General features: G+C 37.0%; 1 protein-coding gene across 1 annotated transcript; it reads right to left on the bottom strand.

The window, feature by feature from the left end:
- Nucleotides 1-5: 5 nt before the first annotated feature.
- On the bottom strand, nucleotides 6-24,171 carry LOC107564967 (ETS-related transcription factor Elf-2-like). Its single transcript, XM_016250160.1, has 6 exons — nucleotides 23,871-24,171; nucleotides 9,435-9,555; nucleotides 7,730-7,922; nucleotides 1,469-1,658; nucleotides 973-1,329; nucleotides 6-897 (listed from the first exon to the last, which is right to left on the bottom strand). The coding sequence occupies exons 2-6, from the start codon at nucleotides 9,507-9,509 to the stop codon at nucleotides 270-272; spliced, it is 1,443 nt and encodes a 480-aa protein (XP_016105646.1). The 5' UTR covers nucleotides 9,510-9,555; nucleotides 23,871-24,171; the 3' UTR covers nucleotides 6-269.
- Between the last annotated feature and the right edge of the window lie 952 nt (nucleotides 24,172-25,123).

Below are 25,123 nucleotides of genomic sequence, written 5' to 3'. Positions count from 1 at the left end.
AATAAAAAAAGAGAAATGTAGTGTCCTTTACATTGGTCCCTTTAATAACTCATAATTGAAATGATGGACATCCAGATTTAATCCACATGATGTGAGAATTGTGGTCTTTGCCTGATTTTTTTTTTACATATAAAATGAAACCACAATTGAACTCCAAAACTGTACAAGTCAACAAATATCCAGTTTGTACTCCCAGAATGTGATTGAATGGTATCTGGGGAATATAAGTTCATTTATTATTGTTCATGACTGACAAAAGGCATCACTCTTCAGCTCTCTGCTTCAGTCTGTGGATTTGAACCTTCCTCTATCACCACTGCTCCTGCTTCCTGTGTGGGATTGTCCTGCTCAGGCTGTTCTGCCGAAGTGCTGTCGGGTTTCGACTCTGCGCTTATTGCTTTTGGAGAAAGCTGGCTCTGTTGAATCTGGATCTGAACTGGAACTGATGCCGGAGTAGATGCCATCTGAACGGAGATTGGGAATCGAGTTTGCGTCTGGATTGAAACGGGGACCTGCGTCTTCCCCTGAGCTGGAACTGCCAATCTGACCACCTGCGCCCCAGACATGGGCGCAAGGGCTCGGACAGCGAGGGAGGCACCCATCAGATTGATGCCCGGTTTGGCCTGTAGCTGGCACTGTGTGAGCTGGGCTGCTGGGATGGTGATGATCTTGGCGAGCTGGACCGTGATCTTGTCACCGTTCTCGGCTGTGGCGGGAACCATTGTTGGCATGGTCTGGATTAGGACTTTGGGTGCGTTTGCACCGGTTGCTGAGCCGGTGTTGGTGGGCGCTGTAGTGAAGAGTGAAGAGTTCGCTGACTGCACGGTCACAGTGGAGATCTTCTGTCCCAAGGAGTTTGTCATTACGACCGGCACTTGCATAGCAACCCGCACAGTCCTGGACACAAGATTATGTTTTAAAACATAACAGTTGAAAAATCTATTTTTTTTACACAAATTTAAGACTGGTTACCTGGGTGCATTGGGGATAATGGTGGCATGGGATGGCTGTGATGGATCAGTTGACGCAGAGACCGTTACAATGCGCTGAACAGAAGTTGCAGTGAGCGCAGCTTTAGCTTTTGGGGAACCCGGATGGACCACAGTCCTACCGCTCCCTCTCAAGATAGCAGGGGTTTTGTAGAGGTCAGTTGCCAATAGAGTGTCAGATGAGGGAGGAACGCGCTCGTAGGTCTTCTCTCCGATTACGTCATCACCAGGGTCGCACTTATCGTCATCGATGACAACAATGTCTTTAGGCATTTCCTTAAACTGGTACACCAACCTCTGACCCTCTACTTTAGCCAAGATGCCTCTCTGATAGTAATACCTGAGAGAGAAACAAAGACAAATACAACATTAGAACAGGTAGTTCTAGTTATGGATACCAATTGCAACTGGTCAATATGGCATTGCAAAACGTGTTGGAAAAAGTCATCTTATGGTGTTTGCACACACAAGCTCCTCACCTGAGAGCTCTGCCCATGGTTTCATAGTTCATGTCTGGTTTGTTCTTGTGTTTGCCCCAGAGCTTTGACACAGCTTTGGAGTCCACCAGTTTGAAGATGCCCTTCTCCCTCTGTGTCCACTTAATGTATCTGGGACAGGTGTTCTTATCCTGCAGCAGGTCCAACAGGAACTCCCACAGGTATGTACTTCCTGTAAGAAAACAGAAATAATCACAAAAGTTCAACATAAAAGTTCAACTGATTAATACTTGCAAATAAACAGCCACTGACACTCTAGCAAAACACAACAAATGTAAAAACTGAATATAATCGGTTCCATTTAAAAATAAATATTGCCATGGATGTCACAAATCCTATTAAGAACACGTCATCAAATAATATAATTAAATAATAAATATTTTAAAAATAGCAGTTAAAATTACGCACAGAAGTATTTTTAAAACAAGGGAAATCTAAAACTCTCTACAAAGTGAATTTATTGAAGTTAGTGAAAATAACTTCTGATTTTTTTACTGTCAAGAGGGATATTCTTTATAAAATATTGCTAAACATCTTTTTTTGTGACTTTCGACTGTTATCTAAAAGTATCTAAAACGCATAAATAATTGAAAAGAACTGTTCTGAAGAGAAAATAATATGTGCATTTCTCATTCTTTGCGTCTTATTTTGTATTTTATTATTAACAAGTGGTACAAATTAAAAAATTTAATATTCTTAAACATCTGGTCTTTTAAGCACTTTAAAATGTATTTATATACAATTATTCTAAATAGACACAGGCTTTCTTTTTCCTTTTTTGCGTTGTATTTTGTATTTCATTCTTATCTAGAGGGACATTCTGTAAAAGCATCTTCATATTCAACATCTTTATGTTATCCTTTATGCATTGTAACTGTGATATCAAAGAAGCTAAAATATTTCTGGACGAATAATAAGGGGGAGGGGGTATTATGATGTCACGTGACACTTGTAAGTATTAAGTATAAGTGACTTAAGTATTGGCATTTTAAGGATTATAATTATTGTTATAATACTTCCAAAAATTATTATGAGACGAATGACCATATTCTGCGCAACCCTTCAAAGCGTGGCCACAAAAGGGCAGTAGAGATTTATCACAAGACAGGACCTTGGCAAATCTACACAATTTATACGATATGCCTTCCAGTCGCTTTGTCACTGCAAATAATCAAAAGTTAAAGGGTTGACATGAGTGACAGACAATGCAAGTTGAGCACTCTAACAAGGATTCACTAAATATAACCAACACAAATGGTTATGAGAGAACATTAAATGTAAATCCCATAAGGACCTATTAATACAAATTGTGCAACCTCTGAACTATAGCCTTCTTGAGATTCTGCCTTTGCACCTAAATAGATCCAGGGGTGTCATACCTGCAATCATTCGACTCAAAGCCCAATTAATGTGCTCTCAGACAGTTTGGATAAAAGCATCTGCTAACTGACAAGTCACTTCCTTGGACGCACTTATTTAGAAACAGGTGCGGAGAGGCTGATCTCAGACAAGTAGCTCATGCATATATAGGACAGGACCTCCAGCCCTGCTCCCTTTGACGTTAACATCCAGAGCCACTAGCACCTGTGCCAGTCTATCCAAGCCGTCACTCAACTCCCATTACAACCTGAGCCTGCCCATGTTTGGCTATGCGTGTCTGTTGCTGCACACGGGGGCTATCTTTAGGCAGTCCCAGTCATAAACACATACACACAGTGTCCTCTAGAATGGGTGACCCGGCATGCATTTACTTCCTGTATTCAGACAGCTCTGCCCTTGGAGACAGGACACACATCAAAGTGTAGATATTAAAACAAAATACTTATGGTATACATGATATATGCTCTGCATATGGCCTGCTTTTAAACAATTACTATAAAACAAAAAATCCTAGTGTTATATCGTTCAGTCCTCGTAGATATACATTTAAAATGATAGTTTACACACAAAATATACTACATCATTTACTCACCCTCATGTTGTTCCATACCATAATTTTTGGAAGAACACGAGGATGATAACTGTTGACGGTTTTTATTTATGGTTTAAATATTCCTTAAAGGAGGCCAAACAACTGCTTCAGAAGTGTGTTTTTAATCCAAGAATAAACTAAAATAAAAACCTAAAAATAATATTTTAAAACTCGAAAAAAGAGTCAAAACAATACTAAAAGCTCTTTAAACAAATACATTAATTAAAATAAATTTTAAAAAAAAAACTTCTGCCGATAAGAACAAGTAATGAACATTCACATAAATATTCATAAAACACTACAACAGCTGCTAAATATCGAATCACGTCATTGTTGCTGTTCATATAATAATAATAAATACATTATTATTATCCATAATTCAGCAAATCGTAAACCACCAGTACAGGAGACTTAACATTGCGGTACTATTTTTCTGTCACTAAAATAGCGGTCCACTAGAAAGTAGTGCTGTCCCTCCTCACTTCCGTGTTTACAGTCGTCAGAGCTTTCCCTCCAGTTCTTTCTAAAGACGCTCTCCGAGCTTCCTGCCACTCAATCCCCGCCCCGAATCTGATTGGCCTCTACTCTGGTCAACGCCCCAAGAAAAAGGCAAGACGATTGGTCAGGTGTAGGATTTCGAACGCGACGCCAATACTATTGGACAACAAGCGCTGTCACTCAAAATTTAGACAGCCCAGTGGAATAACAATGCTTCCGCCATCAAATTAGCTCTAAAATCTACACATTCACAGGAAGAAAAAAAAAAGTCACTCGACACTTTCACAGCAACACATTTCAGGTCATAAAAGACAAAGTTACGTTTAAAGGAATAATTAAGCGATAAACGTTACTCATTGAGCGCAGAAATGTGCAGAAAGCAGTGCGACCACGTTTAGATAACGGGACATCTGCGACATGAAGCAAACATGGATTTTATTACTCAAACTCTATGTTTTCGACATACATTTTAACACTATTAATGAATAAAAATGCGGTTATAATGTAGTTGCTCCGCGTGTGTTTTTTTCATCCGATATGCCACATTTCCTTTGACGACGAGGCATCAAAATAAATCAATCGTTAAACGTAATGCTCTCAGGCGCTATTTTATTAAAGATACAACGCACTCAATAGATTAACTACAATTCACATTTTAGAAAGCTGTATTTCAGAGTTAAAAATAAAACTCGGTGTCCTTCCGACTCCAGACAGCGTGGCAAAGACGTAGGAAAGACAACATCTCTCCCACTTCCTGGTTTCAGAGCAGCGCACCACCTCCAGAGAAACCCGTTATTCTAACACGGTCCACATTTATAAAGCCCTCAGCGCCGTGCAAACTCAACACTGTGCACGCTGCTCACGCATAACACAACACACACGCCTTCACGCTACTTTTCAGCACTCCAAGAAAGCAGATGAGAAAATCAGGCAACGCCATGCAGGTTGCCAACCAAGGTGATCACTTCCTGAAATGCCCTCCATTACTTTACAGCACAACTTCGCGGATCTCAGCGCTGCGGCGCGAGCACCGCTCTGCTGCGCCCCAAACAAAGCCACGCTGGCGAGGATGAGCAAGCGCTGTGGTCTTTTTACCTGCTCGGATAAGCAGATCGAGCTGGTTAGCGGGTCCATCATGCAGCGACGTCGCCATGTTTCGTCCAGAGGTGCAGAATTCACATTGACTCGCATTGAAAGCGTTTAGAGACGCACGACTCGCGTATCACTCCACCTCCACAGGAAATCTCCACAAATTCAACCGCGCGCGCACAGATCCTTCCGCGCCAAACACAGGAAATCCTCCGCGCGCTCTGCGTTACGTTCGATGTACATTTACAAAAAAATATATTTTAAAAATAGCAGTTAAAATTACGCACAGAAGTATTTTTAAAACAAGGGAAATCTAAAACTCTCTACAAAGTGAATTTATTGAAGTTAGTGAAAATAACTGTTCTGATTTTTTTACTGTCAAGAGGGATATTCTTTATAAAATATTGCTAAACATCTTTTTTTGTGACTTTCGACTGTTATCTAAAAGTATCTAAAACGCATAAATAATTGAAAAGAACTGTTCTGAAGAGAAAATGATATGTGCATTTCTCATATTCTTCTTTGCGTCTTATTTTGTATTTTATTATTAACAAGTGGTACAAATTAAAAAAATTAATATTCTTAAACATCTGGTCTTTTAAGCACTTTAAAATGTATTTAAATGTATTTATATACAATTATTCTAAATAGACACAGCCTTTCTTTTTCCTTTTTTGCGTTGTATTTTGTATTTCATTCTTATCTAGAGGGGCATTCTGTAAAAGCATCTTCATATTCAACATCTTTATGTTATCCTTTATGCATTGTAACTGTGATATCAAAGAAGCTAAAATATTTCTGGACGAATAATAAGGGGGAGGGGGTATTATGATGTCACGTGACACTTGTAAGTATTAAGTATAAGTGACTTAAGTATTGGCATTTTAAGGATTATAATTATTGTTATAATACTTCCAAAAATTATTATGAGACGAATGACCATATTCTGCGCAACCCTTCAAAGCGTGGCCACAAAAGGGCAGTAGAGATTTATCACAAGACAGGACCTTGGCAAATCTACACAATTTATACGCCCTCATCCTCATGTTGCTTCTAACCATTACTTGCTTTCTTTAGTGGAACACAGGAGGAGATCATAAAAATAAAAAAAAAATAAAATAAATTTTTTTTAAACCGGTCACCGTTTACTTTCATTGTTTGTTTGTTTTTTTTCCATACAATGAAGGGGGTGAACTTTTTTTTTTTTTCTATAACTGCAATTTTGATCAGAAATTGGTTGTAAAAATAGAAGTGTAGCCCTGTGTTTGGCTGATAGTAACTGTAACCAAAACAAGAAAGCTATCTTTGGGCGACATGGTTGATTTTCTAGCAGAATCATGCTTATGTGGTTACCCTCTGAAATGATGCATCACTAAATAGTCCATAAATCCTAGCCCACAGGGATGGCGTTCTATATACAATGTATAATAACAAATACTAGGCAAGCACCAAACTAACTATTAACTATTAACATAACTGAGACATAAGAAAGCAATGTGCAACTATTATAGTCTACTCTCCCTGTAGCATTTAATGTCCATCAACATCCACCCATTAAGTATTTTCATTGGGCGATTCAGGTTTACGAATGCATAATGCTGGTTATGTTCACAAACAGTGGCTTCATAAAGTCTCTCTGCCAACAGCAACTACTGGAAATCACAGGATTCAAAATATTTGATCATGCAATCATGAATAGAAAGCACTTTGTTCAAGTGAACAAAATCACATTAAAGGTGCCTGCATAAACATTTCATTACACCAAATACACAAAATAATGTTCTTTTTAGCAACATCATATGACCCCTTTAAGTAAGACTGGTAGTTGTGGTAAAGTGTGTGCAAAGGGTTTTTCTGCCACTTTACTGGGAAATTTATTACAGATGTGTTTTGAATAGCTAGAAGTTGATGTATATCGAATTATGCAGACAACAACAACTTTTTTTTATGAAATGTGTCAATAATTGGAATGCATCTAAAAAACAGGTCCTTTATAAAGGCATGTGATCAGGCAAGGACATAAAAAGAACCCTCCCAATTAATATGAGTATTCAATACTACTACTACTACTAATAATAATAAATAATAATACATTATTATTAAAATATTTTATTCTAGCATGATCCAAATGATAAATCAATAGACATTAATATTGCAAAATAAAAAAACATTTAATTTAATAATAATAATAATTTTATTTTACAACAGAACAACACTATTTGTTCTAGTTCTAACACAACTACTAGTATTTATGTCTGTTGTAATTCCTTTCCAACATTACGCCACAGAGCTTTTATTTTTGGTGGAAAACTGCAGGGTGTCTATAAGTAGCCCAAACTCACAGCACATGCAGAGATGAGTTTGTATGGAACACCGAAAACAACGATTAATGAGCTGCTTGCATGTAAATGAACAAAGTGCAGCGATTTGCTCTAAAACATGCAGTGCATACATTTAATTAAATCGCAGTGTTTCAGATTTTCCGACTAAGCCTATGAGGTAATGTAACAGAGCATTTATGTTTAGTGTGCTTACATTAAATACTGTGTATATGTCTCCATGCAGTGATGCTGAAGCACAAAAGGGTTTTCATCTTCAAATTTCCTAGCCAAGTGTTTGTATAAGTTGAGTGAAAATCAGCTGAGAAAGACAGAATAGTAGTTATGTGGTAACAGTGTTCTCACCTGTCTCCAGCACTTCAGTCTCCACCTCCTGCTCCTCAGCAACTCCCTGCATCAGGTAGGTCTCATCATCGTACACCAGCACCTGAGCAGCGAAGCCCTGCTCCAACCGCGCACTGGGCACCGGCTCCACGATCACCGCAGGGTACTCCACCTCTCCCTCTATCTCGCCCTCAACCTCATACACACCCTCCTCCTAGACAGAGAACAGAGGTTTCATGAACAAGAAGAAACCTGAAATCTAAAAATACTTTCTGAACATTAATTAAAAAATTAAAAAATAAATAAGATGTCAAGAGTGGCTGTTAATTTTTACTACACTAAAATGAAAAAAAAAACTAAATGGACTTTCACAGACTTTTGCTACAAACATAACTATAATGCTAACTATATTAGCATCCACACCAGTGGACTATAACATTCTGTTTATTATAAGCACATGCTGCAGATTGGCTTTCAGTGTTTTAATTGTTCACCAGCTGGAAAGAAAAAAAAATACCTTTCTGAAAGTGATTCCAACGATATCGTTCCTGCGTCATTGTCTTTATAACTGCAGTGTTTTAAATTTCCCTGGTTAGGAAGATTACTGAAACCTTATAGTTATTAGTAATTTACTAATTAATAGTAATTAGTTATTTTTACTATTGGCATCACATGATTCACTTTGCAGCTTATTCTGACCAAAACTGCCTACTTTTACAGGAAAAGATGTTCTGACCAACATGTAAAATGACCACAATACAAATAACAATTTTCTTTTTTAAGAGACACATGCTATCAGAATTAATTTACTCTGTTAGCACACAGTGTTGTTATTCTTAACTAAAATACATTTTCAGTAACTGAAATAAAGGGGAAATAATATGAAATATAAATATTACATGAAAAACTTAAACTACTTGGCAACTAACTGAAATAAATAAGTTGAAATACTAAAATTACTAAAACTGACAAATGAATTAATAATTAATTGAATAAATAAATGAATTAATAAAAAAGACAAGATGACTAAAACTTAAACTAAAATTAAAACAGTAAATATACAAATAGTCTAGTGGAGAACAATTCATCCATGCAATTTACAGAAAAAAAGTTTCTCTTCATAACCTTTAATCAAAATCTGGAAATTTGCTTCCACATTACAATGGCGTTCCTTCTCTGATAATGAGATGCCAAGGAAGTGCGCTAAAATCAAAAACATCGGTTTTCTCATTCAATATTCTGTTTAAAATGCATCACAACACTGAATTAAAATTGGTAACAACTTCGGGTTCACCCAGATTTAAAAAACAAAATCGGATGTAACTCGGTACACTGGTGAACATTTCAACAATTTGTCTGTGATTCAAAAAAGGAGCACTCTAACACTTAGCATCAGACTTTACTGTTCAGTCTCATTGACCATCTGATGTAAACTGCACAAAAAAAATGCTAAACACTTTCTGAATCTGGCAAGCTCTAATCTGATTGGCTGATCTTCAGTAAATTCCTGCCAGAATAAACTACAAAGTCAACAAACATCAGGCCAGTAGTTAAAAGTATGACTCCTGCAAATTGTTTCATGTCAGCCAATCACATTGGAGCTCGCCATATTTGAGAACATTAGACAGTCAGGAAAAGAACTCCGTGGATGTGCCATTTTAATGCGAGACCAGCAGCAAAATAATATAAAGAATAAAAAATTATTTTGTAGTGGTAAAAATCTTACCATTAAATGGTCGTCCACTGCTGTGACATACTCCACCACCGCTCCTCCACTGTCTACAAGCACCACAGACGTCATGACTCATACCCCACACTCTGCTGACCCCCTGTGGCAAACTCCAGGACTGCAGTCAGATAGCAGGATAAGAGAAAAGACAAAAGTGAAAAAAAAGATCAATAGCACTGCAAAAACAACATGAACTTCATGTGCAGAGCCAAAGCGACCTGCTCTCCTGTTCTCTCAGTCTGGTTCAACAGGAAACTCACTCTTGCTAAGGAACAGAACACCAAAACAGGAAGCCTGCCTGTGAAACACTAAGGCCATGGCAACATCCAACATACTTTGGTTTATGGAGCTGAAATGACAACTACTGCAGCTGCAAAAAAAAAAAAAAAAAAAATAGCAGATTAAAAGGCTTTCTCAATTCATCTTCTTACAAAGAAAGAATGGGAGGGAAACAAGAAGCGTCAGTGGGACAGTCTAGCAGCTAAATTATTGAGTGACTGCAACCACGCTCCAGACAGCTAAAGTGACACAGCGACGCAACAGTGGTAACATGCACATGCTCAAACCACTGAAAACGAAATAAATGGTTCAACTAAAAATGAAGGCTCTCTCATTATTAGGGTTGGGTATCGTTAGAAATTTTCCTGGTTCCGATTCCGGTTCTGATTCCATTTAAATGAACTATTATTATAATTTTTTTTACTATTTTACCTTCATTGAATGTAATGTTGCTGGAAGGTAGTAAGTAATGTTGAGTAATGCTAGTCCATCAATCACGTGTGCTTCAAAGTTGATGTTTTTTACACTATCAATAACATTTTAAGCAGGAATAAGCTGGTTGGCCAAATAGTCCCTTGAGGGCTAAGACACTTGTTCATTTCCCTAAATTAATGAAATATTAACTGTTATACTTATAACGATGAATACACACACTCCATAAAACCCCTATTTTACAAATAATAATGCAATCAGGAGATGGTGTGATGCAATGAGTGGTTTCCACATTTTTAAACATTTAAAATGAATGAAAACAACGTGCACAGTTATCAAAGACACGAGTGCACATACAGTCGTGGAAAACTATGTGTTCGGCAGTTAAAGACGCGGCGCGTCTGTGGAGTGCGCGTCATGGGAAACAATGTGCTCAGTAATTAAAGAGGCAGGGGGGCGTTTCTGTTATTTGGTTTGTGACATCCTTACGGGAAACGCCGGCACAAGGCTGCTCACAGCGCTTGGTCACGTGTCGCACCAGAACCGTTCTGGGTTCCCAACCCTACTCATTATCTATAAACTCTCATGTTCCAAATCTGTATAACATTCTTTTATCAATGAAAAGATTAGGTTTAGCAGAATGTTCCTACCATTCTACAAAACAGCACCATAAAATAATGCCAAATGACTAAGGATGAATTACAATTCCAGTCACTGAGAATTATCAGCCTAAAGTGCCATTTCAGGTTTCCAGAAAGAGTAAATGTGAATGGAAATCATTACTTTGGTTAGATATGTTTTTTTTTTTAAACATGCAATTATGCATAAACTATTCAAGGTATACTGAATACTAACAGTAATAATGATTTTTTTCTTCTTCTTTTGTATTACAAAGAGATTTCACATGCATTTTGCTATTTCTCGTTTAAGATTTTAAAAAATGTTAAGAGCTTAAATGTTAGTGAAATAATGCCAACTGAGGAAAAACCAACTGTCAGAGAATAATTTTAAAATTAAATTATCCAAAATATCAGTTTTTGGCCAAGATATTTAAATTCATCACCATATACAACTTGTGTGCTATATATAAGTGCCCTAAATGACAGTAGATAATATGCACTTAAACTGTACTATGTACTGTACACAGTTTGTGTCAGAATCTGATAGCGTGTTCCTTTCCTCTACGTAATTAAATCTGTAACAATTAATTGCCTGAAGTGTCTAACATTCAACACTTACATTTTTTTTTTAAAGGGGTGGTTGATTGTGATTTCACTTTTTTAACGTTAGTTAGTGTGTAATGTAGCTGTTTGAGCATAAACAATATCTGCAAAGTTACAATGCTGAAAGTACAATGCAAACGGAGATATCTTTTAAATGTTATGGCAGTTTAATGTCTACAAAAACGGCTGGTAGGGACTACGAGTTACTTCTTGGGTTTGTGACATCAGATAAACCCCGCCCCCAGGAACATGCAACAAAGGGGGCGAGGCCATGTTGCGCTGCTTTAGAGAAGAGGAAGAGTTGTTGCCATGCCGTCAAAACTAGGGGTGCACAAAAAAAATCTATTCATATATGAATCGTGATTCTGTCTTCAAACGATTCTAATGGATTCACAAGTTTCAAAATCAATGTTCTAAAGCAGCAGTTCTTAAACCTGTTCCTCACGTTCCCCTGCTCTGCACACGCTCTGCATCTCTTTCTCTATCTATCTATCTCTCTCATTCAGATCTTCAGCTTATCAGCTCAGCTCCAACAATGAACTGTTCCAATTATACACTTTGTGTATACAGACAAATATTTTTCACAAAGCTGAGAAGCGTTAAACATGGATGCGCACGCGGTTGTCGTGCTGTATTAAAGCTTTAATCAGGATAAAACCGTATATTAAAAGCTAACATAAGCAGTAGCATTTACAAATAACAGCGCATCTAAAAGTATGAGACAACAACAAACTAAAAACATACCATTAAAGGGGTCATTTGATGCGATTTCAATTTTTCCTTTCTCTTTGAAGTGTTACAAGCTCTTGGTGCATAAAGAAGATCTGTAAAGTTGCAAAGACTAAAGTCTCAAATCCAAAGAGATATTCTTTATAAAAGTTAAGAGTCAACCACGCCTACCTAAAACGGAATGTTCTAACACGCCCCCACATCTACATAAATAAAAAATGAATCGAAATGGAATCGAAATTGCGATTCGACAGAAACTAACAAATAACTTACATAAAGTTTAAAAGGTATACAAAACTGGAAATAAGTAAACATGTATAATATATAACCAAATAAATAAGAAACGTAGAACGTTTATTAGCAAAACGAATGTCAAATAAGATAAATAATAATAATAATAATTTGTTGCATTTATATAGCGCTTTTCTAGGCACTCAAAACGCTTTACATTGTCAGGGGGTATCTCCTCATCCACCACCAGTGGATACATAAATAAATGACACCGTTTAAATAAAGTAAAAATCAGCAAACAATGTGGAAGCAATTAAATAAGTTTTAAAAAACTTCCAAAATCACCTTAGATAAACGGCAAAAGTCAACAGGCTTTTCAAAATCCAAAATATTGCCAAACAGGCACTTTTGCATCTCGTTTAGAAACTAAATCATCCGCGATCGTCTTGTCTGTCTCACCCCATTCTTCTTGTCAGTCAGCTCGACTCACTCTCCTCACTGGATAAATGAAATCTGATCTGTGATGCGACTGTCATTCGGCACGCTTCATTGAGCAGCCGCGTTCAGTTTTTAATTGTAGTCTCTGTTCTTTTACTGAACTAAATGATTTTTATTACTACAAAAAATCAAAACGACGGTGGCGGTCGGTGACGCGGTGGGCAAGTGACGTAACCGGTGTTGCGGCTTAACACTGGTATCACCGTCAACACCGTCTATCGCGGCAAGCCTAGTGGCTAGTTATAATGTCCCTACGTTAGCTATGTTTTGTGAAAGACTAAACACCATTGTGCATAAAAACACCACAGAAAGAAAGTTAGTCAATATCACACGAAGAGTGCCAGTTTTCACCTCTAAAATCAGCATGATTACAAATGTGATTTTATTCAACAGTTCAATAAACAAGAAGGTAATATTATGAGACTTACGTTTTAGACACTACATTGCCTGTTTTTGCCAACAAAAAAAATTCCAAACAGCCACAGCACTGTTTTGCGCCTCTGTGCAACATGAAGGAGAATATGAAGAATATGAAGGATAGCAAAAACAAGTTTTACACACACACACACACACACCAGAACGTAAAGGGACATTTAAGAGGGTTTATTCTCCAAATAACTCTAATTTCATGTTGCAGAAAAATGTGTTTAAAAATTGTGTATGGTCTCTTGTTCTTGTTCCAAGTTACCTTCCTGTCCACTGATTTTTGCCTCTCACAAAAGCCACAAAGCCTTCCAAGAAGACGGTAAAGGCTTATGTCATGCTTCAGCTTTAGTTAGACTGAAACTTGAAAGTTAATTTACACGACATAAATGCAATGTTTAGATATTATTATTTTTATTACTATTATTTTGATTTATGCCTTAGTTTTAGTTTGTACGGTTAACCTTTTTTAAAGTAATGTGAAATAGATTTTTGTATTTTTATTAAATTTTTTTATTGATATATTTGTATTTGCATTTTGAATGCAATTTGGCAATTAAATACATTAAATGGGTTTAGTTTTCACGGTTATTAATGTATGCAATTTCAGCAATAAAAATTTAAATTTTTCTAAAAAGAAAACAAATTAGTTGTTTATTTTAAGAGACCTATCTTATTATCTCTTGTATATTTAGTATTGCTCTTTAATAAAGAAAAATGACTTCTTATCCGATTACTCAATTAATCGATGGAATAATCTGTAGAATACTCGAATACTAAAATAATCGATAGCAACAGCCCTACCGTGGACGAAGTGGAGTCCAGCCCGGGGTCATCACATGTAATTGCCGCAAGCCAGCGCCTCTCTCAAGCCCCCGGCCGTTCCTCACTCTAGCCTGCCAACCAAATACACAAAATAATGTTCTTTTTAGCAACATAATATGACCCCTTTAAGAGCCGTGTGCTTGCACGTTCTGCGCGATCCTCTTCACTAATAACCTCTGCGTCTCAATCAGGCTCAAATTGATAAGCAATATTGACAACGTCATTGTTTACAAAACAAGCGGAGCACATGCCGCTGAGCTGAGTTGCGTGCCGTTTAGATGCGCACGGTTTAGCGAATCACAACACACTGGGCCAGTGAACCAATCTGAGCCCATCGCATATTTCTGAGGGAGGGGCTTCATAAAACCAGGAAATCATCAGCGCGTTTATAAGAGAAGGGACAGAGTGGTGTAGAATAAAGGTAAATTATGTGAAAAATAGGGCTGCACGATTAATCGAAATCGGCATAAAATCGCGATTTGAGCTTGCGCGATTTCTAAATCGCTTTATAGCACAATTTTCCTCGCCCCCGACCTCCTGCAGTATGCTATTCGAACCAATCAGAATGCAGCGCGCCTAAATGGAGCACGAGAACAGAACAGACCGGGCGGGCATACAAACGTAACGCCAGGTTCACACACTCCGTCTGTGGGGCGTATTTTTTCCGCGCCCATGTTAACGGATCAGAGCGTTGATACTGCACGCGATTGCAGTCCGGCAGTGCGCTCCAGGAGCGGTGCGTCTGCAGATTGAGTTTAAACGTGAATATGTCTATGAAAGATTGTATTACTGTACTGTGATAAAAGAGAATCACAATGCTGAAAAAGCATTTTCAGAAACGTTTGGATTTGAAATCAAAATAATGGATAAATATTGTGTTTGTGGTAAACAGCCGCGGATCAGGAGCGGATTGCAAACGCGTCCTGTGCGAAAGCAAAATGAGTCTGTGCTGCTTCTGCACCGCATACACATACTGTATACGCACTGCAGTATACGTGTGAACATACAGTACACGCACTGTATACGTGTGAACTTGGCGCAACAAATCTAGTTCAACATCTGAGGCAACGCCACAAAGAGCTCTATGACCAATGCATGGCAAAAAAAAAAATACAAAATTTCTGCCATGTCTATTCTAGAGACATTTTGTTACACCTTTACTTAGTGATTATTTTGCTTTATGTCTGTTCTAGACACATGGTACAGCTTTTTGATAAAGCTCTAATTGGTTTTCTTTTGGAAATATGTTTCAAATTCACACTGAATGCATTAATGACTGTAAAAAGCATGTCTGCGTGTGTCAAAATTGTGATTAAAATCGAAATCGCAAAATTGATCAAAGAAATCACGCTAGGTTTTTTTTGTCCATATTGCACAGCCCTAGTGAAAAATAATGCGTTAACATTAACACATTATATTGCACCCCATAAACACAATCGAGCCTTAAAAAAACAGTCAACCACCCCTTTAATAAATAGGTACATCATTTGGGTATTTGAAGTGTGCTTCTTGTTAAAATTATTATTAGTGTAAATGCACTACTTGGACTATGTATACAGTGAACTGAGATGCACCTCAAGTCTTCTGTTAGTGCTTTTTTGCACATTTTTGGAGATTGCTTTAATCCGCATTCAAATTTACTGTATTTTCTTTTCATAATAGAAGGTCATAATAAATGATACATTTTCTGGAAAATGTCTGCATGGCAGCACGGATGTTCGTTATTCCTCTCATTAATTGCGACGAGTAAATGAAGATGCCATAGCAACAGACACTAAAATATTGTTAAAGTGCTCTAATAAATTCCCTGCCCAATTGCCACAGCAACGCAATCACAAAGTCTGTGCAGGGACATACAGGGGTGTGGCAACAACGTGACACACACACACACACACTTCCTCACAGATGCATCTGGAACATGTTAATCGCAAATCACAAAATGACAAGTTTCAACTTCCCCATTAGAGCTTTCTCCATAACCGCTGCTAAAGAACAACTTGTCTTGTATTTTCAGCTCATTAAATAAACAGAAATATATATATAGCCTACAATAACTCATCACTTTCTGGCTGAATAGCTTCATGAGTGTACTATTACTTGAAGGGTATGTTTCAATTCAGCACAAGCTATGTTATTAGATAGCATCAAGGAAATTCAAGCAGCAATTCATCTGTTTCCAACCTATTGTTCCTGGTGCAGCTGTGCAATTCCACATTGTTCCCCTTCCATTCCAAGACGTATTCCAATTCCCTAGGAAACATTCTTGGTCCACTTCAGCCATTGCTTCTTGTCCTTGCAAAATCTTCACATTCCAACAAACTGACTCCACAAAAGACAGCCACCTTCCCCACAGCACCATTAAGGAAACAGTGAGTAAGGACCGAATGAGAGAATTGCACGCAGTCTGCACCGTAGAGTTGTCACACTCTATTGCTTTCATTTCCTGTTTTGTCGTCCACACCTGTTTCTCTACGTCTTTCTTCTTTAATGGCTCTGCATCTTTCTCTTCTCAGTCTTTTTCTATCATGCTCACATCTCAAGGGTGAGGCAGCGTTTGTAAATTCAACTCAGCATTCTGTGAGGCAGGATCACATGGTCGGAGTTTTCCGAACAGGCATCACATGACCAGGGCACAACGCTGCTTTTGTGTCCTCAACAGACCCTCCAGTGATGCAACGTCCCACCTTTAGAAGCGCACACACGCAACGGACGCCAAAATTCAGCCTCCACCCAACAGCCCTCCAGATGCAACAAATTATTCCTCAATGAGAATCCACTGGCCTGAGCTTTCTGTCAAAACACGTCACCTAACTGACAAAAACCCACTTCTGTTTTACTAGATTCAGTTCTGTAGCCGCCTTCTCCATTAAAGGGATACTTCACCAAATATATACAGGAAAAATATAGCCATATATATGGCTTTCTTTCATGGAACACAAGGAGGCATTTTAAAGAATATGTATGCTGCTCTTAACTATAAAATACAAGCATACAGTGACAAAGGACTGCAACACACTGTAGTTGATTTATATCAGAATTATCTTGTTCTCAGCATTATCTAGTTCTTAATGAAAATCGTCATTAAAATACTGAATGATTTTGCTATTATTAAAAAACACAGCATTACATAGATCAACCATTTAAAATAATGTAAAATATACAGATTGCTAATCTAACATCTCATACTGTAAACATGTTATTCTGTGACAAATTATTGATCAACAGGGCTCGCAAAATCGCTAGCCCGACGTCCCGGGGCTATTGTGTTTTCCAGTCGGGCTACCAAAATGTATCACTGCCCTGCCCGATGGGCTATCTTGAATAGTGATATAAAATCCCTTCCTTAATTCGCATTGTTCACTCGCTTGTAGGGGTGAAACGGATCATAGTTTGCACGTGTTTCTAAGTCTTACCAATTTAAACATTCAAGCGTTTTAAACCATTCATGCGCATGAACAATTCAGTTTGGTGCTCGCGCGCACATACAAGAGCGGCGTTTCAGAAAGAGCATGAACACAGAATTGATTCCTCTTTTGCTTGAATGGACACATACACGTAAAATTATCTCAAAATAACTATCTCGACAAGTATTTTCCATGTCTTAAATGAACGTAAACAGTGGAGAAAGAAATCGCACATGCATCATTATATTGGCTCTGTGCATTCGGTCTTAAAGGGGCAGCAGCCTATAAATACCTGCTGTTCTTAAGCACCACCTGCTGTCAGAGAGTGATATTTGCGTCTCATTCAGCCCGTCTGCTGTTTTTGTTTCGTTCAGATTTTTTAAGTAGTATCACAAAGCTAAAGTCAGATCATTTTGTTTTTCATTTCAAATTTCAAAATTTTACAATCTAAATAACATGTATGCAGCATTTTTTTTGGATCGTGATTAAAATACACAGGCAAAACCTTAGTTTACTTGCATGGAGAAATTTATTTTATTTGTATTATTTATTTGATTTGGGATTTGTTTTAAACATTTCAAGTTAGTATATTGTTTTGACATTTTCAATTTCACAAAGTAATGTGCAGCCTTTTGGTCTGAGAAATAACAAAAGGACACCTTTTTTAAAAAATCTGTCTTGAAATCTCATTTTGTTAAAAAATCAATTGTGAGAAAATTGTATTGTGAAATCAGTATCGTGAATCATATCACATCGTGAGTTGAGTGAATCGTTACATCCCTATATGCTACTAGTTTTTACTGTGGTATCAAAGTAGTAAATTGTTCTTTAAAAAATAAATATTACTTAAATAATAAATAACCCTATTTTTTTGCTCATCTGAAAAATAATCTGACCTGTGACTCAAAATGTGATATGATAATGGAATATAATCCGAACCGTGAGATTTGTGATCCATTGCACCCCTACTCTCTTGACTTGTTATTTGAAGAAAAAATACAACTTCAGCCATTGCTTCTTGTCCTTGCAAAATCTTCACATTCCAACAAACTGACTCCACAAAAGACAGCCACCTTCCCCACAGCACCATTAAGGAAACAGTGAGTAAGGACCGAATGAGAGAATTGCACGCAGTCTGCACCGTAGAGTTGTCACACTCTATTGCTTTCATTTCCTGTTTTGTCGTCCACACCTGTTTCTCTACGTCTTTCTTCTTTAATGGCTCTGCATCTTTCTCTTCTCAGTCTTTTTCTATCATGCTCACATCTCAAGGGTGAGGCAGCGTTTGTAAATTCAACTCAGCATTCTGTGAGGCAGGATCACATGGTCGGAGTTTTCCGAACAGGCATCACATGACCAGGGCACAACGCTGCTTTTGTGTCCTCAACAGACCCTCCAGTGATGCAACGTCCCACCTTTAGAAGCGCACACACGCAACGGACGCCAAAATTCAGCCTCCACCCAACAGCCCTCCAGATGCAACAAATTATTCCTCAATGAGAATCCACTGGCCTGAGCTTTCTGTCAAAACACGTCACCTAACTGACAAAAACCCACTTCTGTTTTACTAGATTCAGTTCTGTAGCCGCCTTCTCCATTAAAGGGATACTTCACCAAATATATACAGGAAAAATATAGCCATATATATGGCTTTCTTTCATGGAACACAAGGAGGCATTTTAAAGAATATGTATGCTGCTCTTAACTATAAAATACAAGCATACAGTGACAAAGGACTGCAACACACTGTAGTTGATTTATATCAGAATTATCTTGTTCTCAGCATTATCTAGTTCTTAATGAAAATCGTCATTAAAATACTGAATGATTTTGCTATTATTAAAAAACACAGCATTACATAGATCAACCATTTAAAATAATGTAAAATATACAGATTGCTAATCTAACATCTCATACTGTAAACATGTTATTCTGTGACAAATTATTGATCAACAGGGCTCGCAAAATCGCTAGCCCGACGTCCCGGGGCTATTGTGTTTTCCAGTCGGGCTACCAAAATGTATCACTGCCCTGCCCGATGGGCTATCTTGAATAGTGATATAAAATCCCTTCCTTAATTCGCATTGTTCACTCGCTTGTAGGGGTGAAACGGATCATAGTTTGCACGTGTTTCTAAGTCTTACCAATTTAAACATTCAAGCGTTTTAAACCATTCATGCGCATGAACAATTCAGTTTGGTGCACATACACACATACAAGAGCGGCGTTTCAGAAAGAGCATGAACACAGAATTGATTCCTCTTTTGCTTGAATGGACACAAAATTATCTAATTATCTCAAAATAACTATCTCGACAAGTATTTTCCATGTCTTAAATGAACGTAAACAGTGGAGAAAGAAATCGCACATGCATCATTATATTGGCTCTGTGCATTCGGTCTTAAAGGGGCAGCAGCCTATAAATACCTGCTGTTCTTAAGCACCACCTGCTGTCAGAGAGTGATATTTGCGTCTCATTCAGCCCGTCTGCTGTTTTTGTTTCGTTCAGATTTTTTAAGTAGTATCACAAAGCTAAAGTCAGATCATTTTGTTTTTCATTTCAAATTTCAAAATTTTACAATCTAAATAACATGTATGCAGCATTTTTTTTGGATCGTGATTAAAATACACAGGCAAAACCTTAGTTTACTTGCATGGAGAAATTTATTTTATTTGTATTATTTATTTGATTTGGGATTTGTTTTAAACATTTCAAGTTAGTATATTGTTTTGACATTTTCAATTTCACAAAGTAATGTGCAGCCTTTTGGTCTGAGAAATAACAAAAGGACACCTTTTTTAAAAAATCTGTCTTGAAATCTCATTTTGTTAAAAAATCAATTGTGAGAAAATTGTATTGTGAAATCAGTATCGTGAATCATATCACATCGTGAGTTGAGTGAATCGTTACATCCCTATATGCTACTAGTTTTTACTGTGGTATCAAAGTAGTAAATTGTTCTTTAAAAAATAAATATTACTTAAATAATAAATAACCCTATTTTTTTGCTCATCTGAAAAATAATCTGACCTGTGACTCAAAATGTGATATGATAATGGAATATAATCCGAACCGTGAGATTTGTGATCCATTGCACCCCTACTCTCTTGACTTGTTATTTGAAGAAAAAATACAATATATTTTATTCGGGCTAGTTAAATTCATTTTCGGGCTACCAAAATCTGAAGGGCTACCAGGGATTTTGAAATTTTGCACACCCTGATCAATGTAAGTTGTTTGTTATTCAAGATATAAGCCATAATTTTCAAATCTCACATGCAAGGCGCATATTTTATATTGCCTTATTGCGATTGGTTGTGAGATGCAAGGAACCAATGGCATTTTGGCATCACTAATGTTAAACTTTTTGTTTTCACAAACAAAGTGAATATGGACAAATCTTAATTATCTTTGGAAGTGGCGGGAGAAAGCAAGATGTTTACTGAATAACAACTCAATATGACACAATGCTGGGGCATTTTGGAACTTTTTAATATGTTTTTGGAGTTTAAAAACATTGTTCATGCTGCACTGTTCCAGACATTCTGCCCCAATATCTCCTTTCACCTGTTTCTTATGTAAATCACAGCGAACATAACATACATAGTTTCTTCTTAATTTAACAATGGCTAACGAATTAACGAATGAAGCATGTTGATGGGCGTACTCCTGCTCTCGCTCTGGTTGGTGCGTGTGTGCAAGTGCCCATACAAGGAATTCCACCCTTTATGACATCATACAGGGACATCCTCAAAAAAAAAAACTTTTCCAAACTTGTACGAACCCTGAAGGAGTGTCTTTGGCACAGAAATACTCCATCATCCAACTAGTTTTTTGAGAATTTGGTCATGTTTAACATGAGAATCCAACTGTGTAAATTAGTCAGAATTCAGATTTTCAATGCATGAAATAGCAACTCTTTAATGTTCACTAAACCTAGCAACAAACTGCTCCTACGTCAAATGTGACCCTGGACCACAAAACCAGTCATATGGGTAAATTTCTCGAAATTGAGATGTATACATCACCTGAAAGCTGAATAAATAAGCTTTCCTTTGATGTATGGTTTGTTAGGATAGGACAATATTTGGCCGATATACAACTATTTGAATATCTGGAATCTGAAGGTGCAAAAAAATCAAAATACTGAGAAAATACTTAGAAAAATATCAGGCAATCCATCTCATGAACACTTAACAATAACTGTGGAACACACACTATCTATACACTCATACATTTAGTTATCTAACACTCATACTCAGTCTACACCTCAAATTAAGTTGTCCAAATGAAGTTCTTAGCAATGCATATTACTAATCAAAAATTAGGTTTTGATATATTTATGGTAGGAAATGTATAAAATATCTTCATGGAACATGATCTTTACTTTTGGCATAAACTAAAAATCGATAATTTTGACCCATACAATGTTTTTTTGGCTATTGCTAAAAATATACCCCAGCGACTTAAGACTGGTTTTGTGGTCCAGGGTCACAAATATATATCAGTTTTACTAAAGGTGGCTCCTTTTTATATATAAATGAGTCAGTCACACAAAAGTGCAGATGGCAAACAGGGGAAACTGTGCATGAGTCAGCGGGGGTCAAATATTTGAGCCAAACACAGACCAAATGTTGACTGACCTTGTGCAAAATTGGTTCACAAAGCAGACAAATTGTCTTGCATTCAAATGCAGGTATTTGATGACTAAAAATGAAAATGGCAGGTTATGTTCAGGTAATGGTCACATTGCCCCCCACAGTCCACCACAGCAGTGCACAGAATGCTTTGCGGTCATTTGGTCAGGGATGTGTGAGTAAGTGAACAAACTACAGTAAAAATACAAAGTATTCACCCCTTGGACTTTTTCATGTTTTACATCACAGTGGGGTCTGATCATTTGTAATCTGCTGTGCCTGCCTATTTGTATTCAAACATCATCCTATGATAAAGTCCAAGTCACTTTAGTGAAGCACTGAGATGTGGACTGCAGGAAAATAAATAAATACAATGCAAATGAAAGCATGAACATAAACTCACCCTACTCATGAGGATTCAATCTGCAACCCTGCAACATCTGCATATGGGACTAATCCATCTCACACACACGTGCTTTTACACTCCACCCTCAATGAATTAATCTCTGCTGCCTTTGACCTGTCCATGCATGCGCATTTGTCTCAAAAACTTTTCACTGCTTTAAGAACATTAATTATCATACTGTGACATGTTGGAGATGTATTTCCTAATGGAGTGAAAAAAGCTATTCAAGGACCTGCACCTTTCACAGACCTTATCGGTTGAAATCAGCAACTGCTGATTAGGCAGATCAAAGTCCGCTTTTGTTGACTTCAGCACTTCCCTCCACGCTTGTAACACTCCAAAGAGAAAGAAAAACTTGAAATCGCATCATATGACCCCTTTAATGTCATTTTTTTATTACTTGTACATTATTGTTTTCTATTCGTCACAGTTCTGTATTGATTTCTTCATCTATTTACTCATTTATTTTAATCTATTTTTTTATAATTCATTCATTTACTTACTCCTTTATTATATAACCTATTGATTTTCGGTATTTATTCATTTTTTTAACAATTCTTCTGTAAACATTTTTATTGACCCCCAGCATTCTTTTGCAGCCCCCTGCAGCCCCCCTTGGACCCCAGTTTAAAAACCCCTGGTCTAAATGTAAAGATCAGTGGCCTAATAGACTAACATCATGCCTTGCCAAGGGAATTGATCAAACCCTATGAAAAAAGTCTGTGGCATGTTTTCAACACAAAGTAATGCCTTACTTACTAATGTACTCTCTCCAAATAAGTGGGCGTTACAATATAAACACTGAAGGAAATACCACACACCAATGTTATCTCGGTTCCTTAAAAGCAAAACAATCATTTAAAGTATTTTTTTGCTCTTTAAAGAGAAAAAACTGCTTTATTTGAGCATAAACCTTGTGAACAGTGAAGCATCGCTGACATTAATGCAAAAGTACCAAACCAGCGATGCATTTCAAAGCTAAAATATGATATTCACATGAGCCAGTTTAATTTTTAAACACTTCACTTCCATAAAATCTCGATCTTCATAAGAAAAAGGGAGATATGAACAGCGAATCGTAAATGCTTGTAGTCTAGCATTTAGCTTAGCCAGACAGCAAATACGACACAGAGGAGCACACAACACAACAAATATTGACGCTTCTAAACCTATACACGATAAAACATGTGTCTACATATTGAAGATACTCTATACTGTAAAGTGAAACTAAAAAGCGCCGTAAAGTGCCTAATTAGCTTCGTTAGACAGAGCTAGGCTCATTTAACCGCATAGTCCCTGCTAATGCTTCTTCGGAGTATGGAATACATAAAAGTAGATTTCTTACCTTGAAAAGCTGATTTTCCAAATGAAACCCACACTCCGTGCTTGTTTGGTTTACACAGACCTAAGAAACATTCAGAGTTTGGTGGCTGTGGCGGGTGAGAGTCCGTCACACTGTGGCCGTTAGCGGCTAGGCGCTAACACACCTGATCATCACTTACACACTGAACTACACTGACTGATGGGCCGCGAACACAAGACCACTGGTTCACAAGTCAACTCAGTCCCTTACAATGATTGAGCAGAGAGGACATAGAGAGTTTGTGTTTGCAGACAGTAGATCATGATGTAGTAGGTAGGTAGGTGTAGAGAGAGAGAGTATGGCAAGCCGTTTTAACATTTAATCTGTAAGCCGTACTAGTATCTATTTTCATGGTACTAGTATCTATTTTTTAGATACTAGTATCTTTTCCATTAAGTACTAGTACTTATTCATTAGGTACTAGTGCTTATTCTTTAGCTACTAGTGCTTATTCTTTAGGTACTAGTGTTTATTCTTTAGGTACTAGTGTCTAAATATATATATATATATATATATATATATATATATATATATATATATATATATATATATATATATTCACTATTGAATGATACTAATGAATAATTCACTACTTATTCACTACTTAGCACCATACTATTCTATTGTTATTTGTTATTGTTATGTCGTGTATTGTATGATTTTACAATCATGCCAATAAAGTACTTTTTCAACTGAAATTGAAAACGGCCTAGAGAGTCCTAGACATTGTCACAATAAAAAAAATATTATTTTTGAAAAAAAATAATAATAATGTTTTGTTGTATTGTTAGAATTCTAAAACGAGAGTGATGAGTTTGTGAGTGCTGAGTCAAACAAAACAAAATTAAACATTTTATCAAAACTAGTAACAATGGATATTTGGACGACACTGGGAAAACGAAAGTTAAAGTTAAAGTAAAGGCTAACTGCGAATTTAAAAAGGCACAGACTACCATAGCAATAATACTTCAAAACACAATCATTCCACATTTTCACGTGTAGAAAATATATACATGGATAGATGGTCTTGTTTGATATATACTGCACCGTAATAAATACCGAATATAATCAATTTAAAATAAAAAATAAGCCATTCTTTAACAACAACAACAACAAAACGTTCATAGGACCGTACTGATGACATGCATAACTGGTAACAATTCTGTAACCATATTAATAATCATGTTCTCGTTTTATTGCACAAATAATGCCTTTCTTTTGTGTTTTTGTGTAAC

The sequence above is a fragment of the Sinocyclocheilus grahami genome, unplaced genomic scaffold (genome assembly GCF_001515645.1).
Source record: "Sinocyclocheilus grahami isolate Dianchi unplaced genomic scaffold, SAMN03320097.WGS_v1.1 scaffold25.1, whole genome shotgun sequence".
Classification (NCBI taxonomy): domain Eukaryota; kingdom Metazoa; phylum Chordata; class Actinopteri; order Cypriniformes; family Cyprinidae; genus Sinocyclocheilus; species Sinocyclocheilus grahami.
This window is presented reverse-complemented; position numbering and strand designations above follow the sequence as displayed.